Raw genomic sequence first — 10,133 nt, 5'->3', positions numbered from 1 at the left:
AGCTCTTGACCAGAAGAAACTAGCTCTTGACCAGCACTTGTCCTTCATTAGAGAAAAGAGGGGAGTGGTAGAGCGAGAGAAGGAAAAGGAGGAGCATATTAGTGACACTGGGCAGGTAATTGCTCCAAAGGTCGAAATACCTCCTGATTGTTTAGGAATCCGACCGAAACCCGCTGTACTCCTAGTATACTAAAAGAAGTTTCAATTAAAGTAGCTATATATCGGGGGAGGGGGGATATGAAAATATTCGTTTTTACCCAATAGGTTTAAAAAGTTCCAATAAATAACGTGCAATAAAAAAAAACAAAAAACATTAATTTTTCAATGACGTCACGTGATTAATCATCATATTGCGGTGGCGTGATGGCAGTATTATTGTACGTAACCGCTGTGTGAAGTGTTATTAACACGACCACACCTAAATTCTTAACCATTTTTCGCGTTCACAATAAAATACCATTAAAAAAGCCTACTGTCTAGCTTATTCTATAAATAGCAACACGGTGATAACAAAAGGGTAGGCTGTTCGTTAACCGGATTTACCATTTCCGACTTTGTTACCAAATATATGCCATAGGCGGCAGTGACGTTGCCTTTACCCACCCAATAACCACGCCCATACCCTTCAAACAAAAAAAACGTTAAAAAAACTAAGAACAAAAAAGATTGGAATATTATCATTAATCATAAAAACCTAAATATCAACCAACAATTCCACGAAAAAAGCCTAAAATACTATTAATAATATTTAAAGTATCTAATATTGGGGAAAACATTGCTCCATTAATGTTTGGCCTTGATTTTTTTTTGGTACTGTTTTCTTAGAGGGGGAGGGGCGTGGCCATAGGGTAGGTCCTGCCAAAATACCTGCCGACTAGTATATATCCTGGTGGGTCTAAATGCGGACCACATATAATAGTCAGAATAGCAGGTGGTGAAATGTCTGATAGATATACTTGCTTCTACAATCTTGCACAAACAGACGCAGTCATGATTACACTAAATTTACCGTGACCATGTTCCATTTTCAAAATCCAGAAGCAACAATGTTGTTGTTAATTGGAGCTATTTTAAAACTCAGCCCTGATCTGTGTTATAATAGGAATATTCTTTATGTAATAGTGTAGTTTGCTTATCAATTAGATGAAATTGTTAGTGAGTTAATGTGCTCAAATGTTGTCCAACTGTTTCTTGATGTTTAGTATTTCATTAGTGTTTAACTGGACTGTACATTCTTCTAATACAGGTAGGAATCGTTCAGTGTGAACATTTTTTAATTTTTGGCAATTCTAAATGGATGTTTTTGTAGACGGGGGTTCTAACAGCTGATAAGTGCCAATCCTGAAAAAAGCTAGCTGGGTGTGTGTTTGAGTATGGGGGATTCGTGCCCGAATCAGGATTAAGGGGCAGTCTAAAATAATTGACGTTCATTACGGGATTTTGCTAATCCCTAATAAAATAACAGGCGTTCATTGCGGGATACTGCTAACTCCTATAACTACATGAAGGATATGCCATGATAAAAAAATCGTAAAAAAACGTCAACGTACAACTTTGGATTTGCCGTATCAGAAGTCGTAAAATTCCATTGTTGAAAGTGTTTCCAATGTCATTTATATTCATTTTAATGTAATTTGTACTGTTTTTATGCAAATATCCGAGCAAAAAACAACAACAATCGTTACAACCGTACAATAGAAATGATGCAACGATATGCCATTTCAGTGTGCGTTGTTCTACAAATTTCCGACAAGTTGAAATTTTGGCCTAGAATTGCATCATTAAAATATCGTAAATATTTAACACTTGTAGAAGCAGAAAATAACATCATAGTCTTTTATAGGCTGAGAAATATTTTCATATCTTTTCTGTCAAAAACGTTATTTAGAAATTAACGTTACTTACGTGTTTGTTTACATCGGTTGTGACCCGTGGTCTTTTTTTTTTAAATCAAAATATTGCCTTCCGATGTGGCATTTATGACGCAATTAATCACGTGGTATACACACACACACACACACTGATATACAAGTAACATAAATAAAAACACCACACACATAACACACACGCATCAAAAAATTGATTTTGTTCACCATTGCAAAGCATACGACCAGGGGCGTGGCTAAGACCTAAAATACAGAGACTTGAAAGTATGAAGCAGATCCCAACAGCTGCCCCTGGCTTACTTTAAATAGTTGCATGTGGCCTCAGCTGGGTAAAATCAGTCTTGATCCTGAAAATGAAAAAATACAACATTTTATGGGCTGCTCATCACGTCATTTAACACATTACAACTATTAGTCATGATTGGTCGACGATATTTCAACTTTCTATAAAATCAAAAAATCCACGAGGGTTATATAATTGACAATCTGCATCATACATTCAAGTCTCTGTGAAAAAAACTTGTAGGCCCGATTCTATGCCAGTGAGTTTGGGGACTCTTATATGCACATTACACACCCTAATCAAGCCATTTACCCTGCACGTAGTTAAAATAAACACCGATCTTACTTTGGTTAAAATGAAACATTTTTTAATTGTTCGAAGTGTTTGAGTAGCTGTTAGTTTTTATTGCATTTTTGGTTATCTGAAATTGTCATTTTTCAAAAAAATTGTAGGCCCAGACCTGCAAGGGCTATATGTAGCTACGCCCGTGACAACGTTAATAAAATGACGGTAGCTATGCTGCAAATTATTTTATGGAAACGTGTTAGTAAGTCATAAATATGAGTTGGTATCTCACAATAAAAAAAGGTAAGTCGTAATTAGGAGAATGTCTTAATTAGGAAAAAGTATACTGCAAAACACTTTATACTTTGGCACCTGGACGCTTCCATAGACTTCATTTTAAAACTTTATAACTGTCTACATATAATATAAATAACAGGTACATTTGATTTATACATATGCTACATAAATATATGTATAATGCACATCATTTATTTTATTCCAATAGAGGACGGATCAGGAAATGGTGAACATGGTCCCAAGAGCATGCACGGTATCAATCAGTAAGTCGTATTTGAATTTCATTATAACCCCCCCCCCCCACACACACACACACACACACACACACACTTTGTTAATGTTTTATATAACTTCATGTATACGTATGTGTGTTGTTGTTTTTAAATGCAACTTATAGAGACTTAAGAGACTTATAGAAATGGCTGAAAAAAGTTTGGTTCGGACTGTAAGGAATTAAGTCTAAAAACAAATTATATAAATGAAGATTAAATCGTAATCTTATTACCAATGGAAAATGTTGTGCAAAAAAAGAATTATGGCGTCTTTTGTAGAACATAACAGAACAGGACAGAAAAAAACACATATTATTTAACCATGCAGAAAGTCATATACCCATGTAGTCGAATTAGAACTACTTAATTGTATAAGGAAATACTAAATCATGAGCGGAAATATTATTAATCGAATGGATGTCATTTGAAGAACATAATATACATTTATGCAGCAGAAGGTCATAGACTTATGTAGCTGAATATAGAACAAACTGTAACGGTCTGCTGTAGGCGGGCGTGCGTTCATAACTTCATAGTATAACATTCCGTTAACGACGGAAGTACGTTCATAGTACGTATGTCTACTTGATTGGTAATATGTAAATTAACAAAGCCCAGGCTCTGTGTGGAAATAAAATTTACTGTATAAACAGTCCAGTGGACCCTTTCAAGGTTGAGCATTCTTTTCTCTGAAGGGATCTGTTGGCGGTGTTGACGACGCACGTTACAATACGCATATATGTATATTCACCTCTGTTTTCCCAGGGCGACGTCCCATCTTTCGACTACGACAAATCTCTTCCCGACCAGTTCCAATACTTTATATCAAACATTTACGACTGGCTCTTCAATGGTGGGACATACAACGTCGCATATTCTTCCGGTTGCGACTTCTGCAACTATCGAAGACGGTAAAACAACACCTCAGTCATTACGGCTTGCCACCAACCCAGTTACTACTACACCTGCCGATATCGAAGACAGTAAAACAACATCTCGGTCAATACGGGTTACAGCCAACCAAGATATTACTACAGCTGCCGAAATCGAAGACAGTAAAACAACATCACGGTCAGTACGGGTTACAGCCAACCAAGATACTACTACACCTGCCGATATCGACGACAGTAAAACAACATTTCAGACATTACGGCTTGCCAGCAACCAAGATACTACTACAACTGCCGATATCGAAGACATTAAAACAACATCTCAGTCATTACGGCTTGCCAGCAATCAAGATACTACTACAACTGCCGATATCGAAGACATTAAAACATCATCTCAGTCATTACGGCTTGCCAGCAACCAAGATACATGTACTACTACAACAGCCGATATCGAAGACATTAAAACAACAATAAGTACACCAAAACATCTTCCACCAACGTCAACTTTAACTACACACATTACAAGCTCAGAGGGGCCATCAACAACGTCAAAGGTAAATTGGTATTTAATAGTTCGTCCGTACAAAGGTTTAATCCGAATCAAAGGAAATACTAATACTTTAGGTCATTTTCATTCATGGGTATACTCAGAATTATATTTGTAAAGAATAGAACAGAAAGGAAAACATGTCTTAGTGCATTTTTGTACAGATATGAGTTTATTTTTGTACATATCGTCGATCCCTCTTACTGGGTCTATATTTTCGGATTTAAAGATGGTAAACATAGGTTAAGAAGCGCGTTGGCAGTGTTACAACTCAAACCAGGAATACTGTTTCCATCCTAAGTTTGTGCTTCGAGAGAAAATATTGCTGTTCACGGGATGTATTTATTAATGCAAAGGCTATTATGTTTTGAAAGCAAACGCCATTATGTTATGAAAGCAAAAGGCATTATGTTTTGAAAAGAAACATATAAGTATTTAAAGACAGTTTGATCATCTTCAAAATTAATAAAATTGGTGATCATTCTTCTTCTTTTGTGTAGTGTTTAGACGAACGGGGTTGGAATCTTCTAGGAACTGACTGGGGTTGCTGTGGAAACTACGAGGGCTGCTGTACATACGCTTCTTTTATTTGCTACATCCATGATGCACTTTGCAGGTTCGTTAGCTAATTAGTTTATGCTGATTTAGTTCACAAACGTTGTGAAAAATACTATTTCAAAAACAAATTTACTTGTTTGCCTTGAAAAGAAGCGATCGCGGTATTTATGTGGATAAGTATCAAATGCCCGTGTGTTGTCTATTAAAAAGTGAATGTTTATTAATGGTTTCTGCATTTTACAACACATTTACTATTCTTTCCTTAAAAAGAAGCGATCGTGGTATTTATGTGGATTAGTATCAAGTGCCTGTGTGTTGTCTATTAAAAACTGAATGTTTGTTAATTGTTTCTGGTATTTGATGGACGAGTGCCTTGCTGTCTTATATGTATTGAATGTCAATGGGCCGGTAACATTATGAATCCTAAAAGCAATCTAGGCAGTTGGGTGCGCTGTTGAACACCTCCAAGTAATAGTTACATGACATTAAGTAACATTTAAATGATTAAGAATGGGCGGAGTGAGCGTAATAAAATATTATTACTTTGTGTCATCCAACTCAGAATACTACCTCATTGGTTGACACATTGCCAACGCAAAATCAGACGCAGGGAGTGTGTACCGGATAAATGGCAGTAGGCGGACCTTTAAATAGCGAAAGTTGAAGTTCTTAATGATTTAGCCTATTACTTAATGATTGCCTATCTGTTAGTTCATTGGCTGAACATATAGGTTCTATTCTAAGGAATACGTATGACTTATTGTTTTTGATAAAACAGCTTCCAGTATATTTGTCATTCCCTGCTCTGTCATTTTCTTGTGGTCATATGATAAATGTTGCCATGAACATGGGTTGGTAACCAATATACCTCATTTGACTATAAAATCATACTTTGAACAATACACTGAATGGAATGATTGAGGCATGTCTAAGGAAAAGTAGTGTACTAATTGGACCGAAGGTCTCAGAACGTATTTTGCTAGCCAGTGGTAAGGCCACAAAGTAATCCCTTTACTGGTGTACATAGCCCGATGAAGACGCACACTTGATATCACGTTATCTATACCAGTATCCTTGTAGGGTCAGTTATAACTGTAAATAATGTTATAAAGATTCTTTTTGCAAAGAAATTATCAGTAATTCGCATTTGCTTAAGAATACTAGTAATATACGGCTTGGTTCATTTTGTCTAAGAGGAAACGCTAAGCATACGCTATATAATGAAATGTTCAAAGCAGGCTCAATTTTCATTTTTTAGGAGAATGGCCTGATACGTAATGCAACAAAACCCATATGCCATTAACTGTTTTTCCAGATGATATTTCCATGATACAAGTAAACATTTCCGATAAAGAAAAATGTGGATTAGCTTTATTCCAGGTGCTGTGACGTTGGTAAAAGCTTCTGTGGTCCACGCTGTAAACCAGATCGTTCTTGCACACACTATGCCGATGTTGTAACACAAGGAGACGAAATAGTACAGACTGTTAGCAACAGCGATGAAGATATGGATAAATCAGACCACGGAGAACTAAGTGAGCATTTTAATCCAAAATCAGAACCGCCAAATAGCGATACAGTTAACGAAACGGCGATTAATGCGAACAATAGCTACACAAGTAATGCAGTTAAATCGACAAAACATGATGACAGTGAGGATTTCAAAATTGATCAGGTTGAACAAGCATTAGATGATAAAAAATACAAAAACCAAATACCAGGTAATGAGACATTTATCGAAACGGCAATTACTGCAAGCAATAGCTACACTAGTATTGCAAATAATTTGACTGACCATGACAGTGAGCATTTAAATATTGAGCAGCTTGAACAAGCATTAGATGATATAAATTACAAAAACCAAATTCCATATGATGAGACGTATATGGACATAGAAATGTTTGAAGAGGCGACAAACGTACTTTTTAACCATAATAAAACAGATACGTCTAGTACATGGAGTAAAGACAATCATCTTAGAAACAATTTGACTACGTCAGATAATGTGGAAACAGACGGCAGTGGAGAATCTGCGGACGAAATTCTTGGACCATGATGTTTACCATTATGATCGTATCATAGGATAAAAAATGCAAAAGTCTCAGTATGGGAAACACGGGAAAACATTGAAGTCGAAAACTAAACACACGCAATAAATACCAGTGGTATTTATATTAAATTTGATTTCACGTTTAAAAATACACATGTAATAACAGCGGGGGTGGAGGTATGGAAACATAGTTTTTGAGTTCATTGGAACACATTTTCCATCGGTATACGTTGATCTTCACAATAAAATACAAAATATGTATATAGTCTTTAGGTGCATTTTTGTTTTGTATTAACAACATATTTGTTTGTAATTGATTTTGGCGCCTCTTCTTCGAGACAAAGAAAGAAAACAGTACTACTTATAGAAGACATTTGAAAAAGTTCGTTGTTGTTTTTGACTTCATAAAATGCTTTATTAAAACTATTTTTTCAGGTTTCGTTCATTATTGAAAAATCATATTAAAATGTTTAATTTTTAAAATGTGTGTTCTATTCATGTTGAAAACGGACAAAACACGACCTCCGTGCTCATTGGAATAAAAAATGTATGTGCTAAACAATAATATTGTATAGTATAATGACTGTACAATATACGAACTACTTCAACTGATGTACCGGCATACCACCGAGGTTGTTTTCGAAAAAAAAATGACCGAGGAGTTCCTGATGTGGTTGATAGTAGCTTGGGTTTTCTGCCCTAACCACTTCATACTCTTGTTGTGCGGAGTAAGCTAAGTACCAGATAAGGATGATAGTGTCAAAAATGCAGCATCATTTGACCAGCTCATAAATTGCTGAAAAATGTTTTTGATATTTACACGTTACACGATCGTGTGTGTTAAAAATGTATACTTTAATTGAAAGAACCTGAATATTGTTTTTTGAAAATATCGATTTTAACCGCACGGACCAATACCAAATCCTACTCCCAGATTTTAAATAGAAAATTTTCCCCCGAATTGATGAAGGTTACACGGTTCTATAACAATTTCCTATATGTTTCTGAATCTCCTACGCAGTAATTTCCGTTGTCGGTTGCTCATCGTCACGCACGCACACACGCACACATGAAGTTATATATGTTTATTTATAAAGACAATTAAACGCTCATGCACCAGTCAATTGTAACCACGGCCCCCACAGGTCCGGGGTATACCGGAGATAGCCGGGGAAATTGGCCGTGTTTTTACCTTCCATGTGGCCTCGCAGAGCCGGGTGAATGCGGTGGTTTTGTCTTTGCGGCAAAAATGCGGGGAAAGTTCCTTACCTATGGTCCCTGGGGTGCGGGGGCATTTGGCCGGGATTTTATCATCAGTTCGTCCCCGCAGGGCGGGAATTTTACCCGGGTTTGGCTGGACCGAAATTCAAAGTCCCCGCTATTCCCCGGACCTGGGTGCCGTGGTTACAATTGACGGGTGCATTAACAACAAACAGGATCAAACGAACTTATCAAACCTTGTACAATAGTGGGTAACTTGTTCAGAAACGATTAAGTGTTAATATATGTATCCGTGACTATATCTATTTGTATCTAGAATGTCCACCAACGTCATTGTCTATGGGAGGAAAGTTGCAATTTAGCAAGTGTTTGTCTGTATAATTAATATTATCTGATTTATGCACTAGTTGATTGTAATCACGGCCCGCCCAGGTCCGGGGAATAGCGGGGAATTTGACAGCCACGCCCGGGTAAAATCCCCGTTCAACGGGGACGAACTGCTAGTCAAATCCCCGTCAAATGTCCCCGAACCCCAGGGACCCTAGCTAAGGTTCATTCCGCGCGAATTTTGGCGCGGAGAAAAACCAACCGCAATCACCCGGCACTGCGTGGCCACCTCACTGGCACCGGATTTTCAAACTCAAACATTTTTAAAAAAAAAAAAAAAAAAAAAATAATTCCTCACTAAAATTATAATACCGAATATGTAAAAAAATATTAAAAAATATATATATTTTTAAATATGCACTTTGTACTGTATAATATATTATAATTTTTAGTGATTGTTTTCTTTTTTGATTTTTTAAAAAAATGTTTGAGTTTGAAAATCCGGTGCCAGTGGGCCACCTGGAAGGCAAAAACACGGCCCATTTCCCGCGGTTATCCCCGGTATAACCCCGGACCTGGTGGGGCCGTGGTTACAAACTGGTGCATCATGAATATAACTTGAAACTTTGTATGCACATTTAAACTCTTTGTACATGTATATAAAGCGATCTACATTTTTTATAAACGTTTTCAATAAACATTCGATAAAAAAAGTGCCTATTTATTAAGTTCCGAGTCAAAGGGAGGATGGGTGATGTTGGGGTGGGTATAGGGGGTTTCTCAACTTATTTTTTAGTATCCGACAGTAAATAAATATTTATCAATGTAATGTCTGTGATATGGTCCACCATCTAAAGAAATGCGACAAAACATTAAGGCTCTTTATCCACCCATTTAGTCTCACAGTCAGCCCATGATGTGACACTTTGAATAACGGTTTTAAGCGTTTGTTTATTTAGAAGTAGTGCACGCATGCGTTTCCATTCACCTATATAAACTTGTAAAAACAACAGCATTCACTAGACATCATTAGTCTGTAAATCTATTACAGGTACGTTGGTACTGTATATTGTATAATAGATATATATATATATATATATATAAATACCGTGTCAGCGCAATCTATGCTAACACACCTCCTTTTTGATTGGCTGAAAACGGGACACACAGACACACATTTCAGACTGGTGAAGGTCACAACCTGGGTGATGTCCCGGCTTGTAGAACAGAAATAGAAAGTGTACTGGAAACAAACCTGTAATGTAAAACTAGGTTGCTTACTTAGCCGGTTTACAAAATTTAGTTCGACCCCTCTTTTGAACCCTTGATATTTATTTGATATTTATAACATTTGCAGGGACATTCATAAAGAGTTCATGTTATCTGGGAGTACGATAACTGGTCCCAGCTGTTAGTGGTTATTTTGTAAACATCTACTGACACTATACAGAATTAATTATTATTGATTCTATTTACTCGTGAGAAAAAGAAGTCACCTGACACCGGTAAATAAATTA

At 36.6% G+C, this 10,133-nt stretch overlaps 1 protein-coding gene across 1 annotated transcript; it reads left to right on the top strand.

Annotated features, from left to right (window-relative positions):
- The first annotated feature begins 1,033 nt into the window (after positions 1-1,033).
- LOC128206889 (uncharacterized) lies at positions 1,034-7,529 on the top strand. The gene is made up of 5 exons (XM_052909599.1): positions 1,034-1,246; positions 2,960-3,014; positions 3,789-4,467; positions 4,961-5,076; positions 6,399-7,529. The coding sequence occupies exons 1-5, from the start codon at positions 1,174-1,176 to the stop codon at positions 7,072-7,074; spliced, it is 1,599 nt and encodes a 532-aa protein (XP_052765559.1). The 5' UTR covers positions 1,034-1,173; the 3' UTR covers positions 7,075-7,529.
- Positions 7,530-10,133: the final 2,604 nt, after the last annotated feature.

This window comes from Mya arenaria, chromosome 10, assembly GCF_026914265.1.
Source record: "Mya arenaria isolate MELC-2E11 chromosome 10, ASM2691426v1".
NCBI lineage: Eukaryota > Metazoa > Mollusca > Bivalvia > Myida > Myidae > Mya > Mya arenaria.
This window is presented reverse-complemented; position numbering and strand designations above follow the sequence as displayed.

Bases quoted from the DNA above. Each gene is read 5' to 3' on its own strand.
- LOC128206889 (XM_052909599.1), top strand. From the start codon at position 1,174: ATGTTGTCCAACTGTTTCTTGATGTTTAGTATTTCATTAGTGTTTAAC. The intron at 3,015-3,788 runs GTAAGTCGTATT...CTGTTTTCCCAG, and splicing joins AGCATGCACGGTATCAATCA to GGCGACGTCCCATCTTTCGA. The intron at 5,077-6,398 runs GTTCGTTAGCTA...GCTTTATTCCAG, and splicing joins ATCCATGATGCACTTTGCAG to GTGCTGTGACGTTGGTAAAA.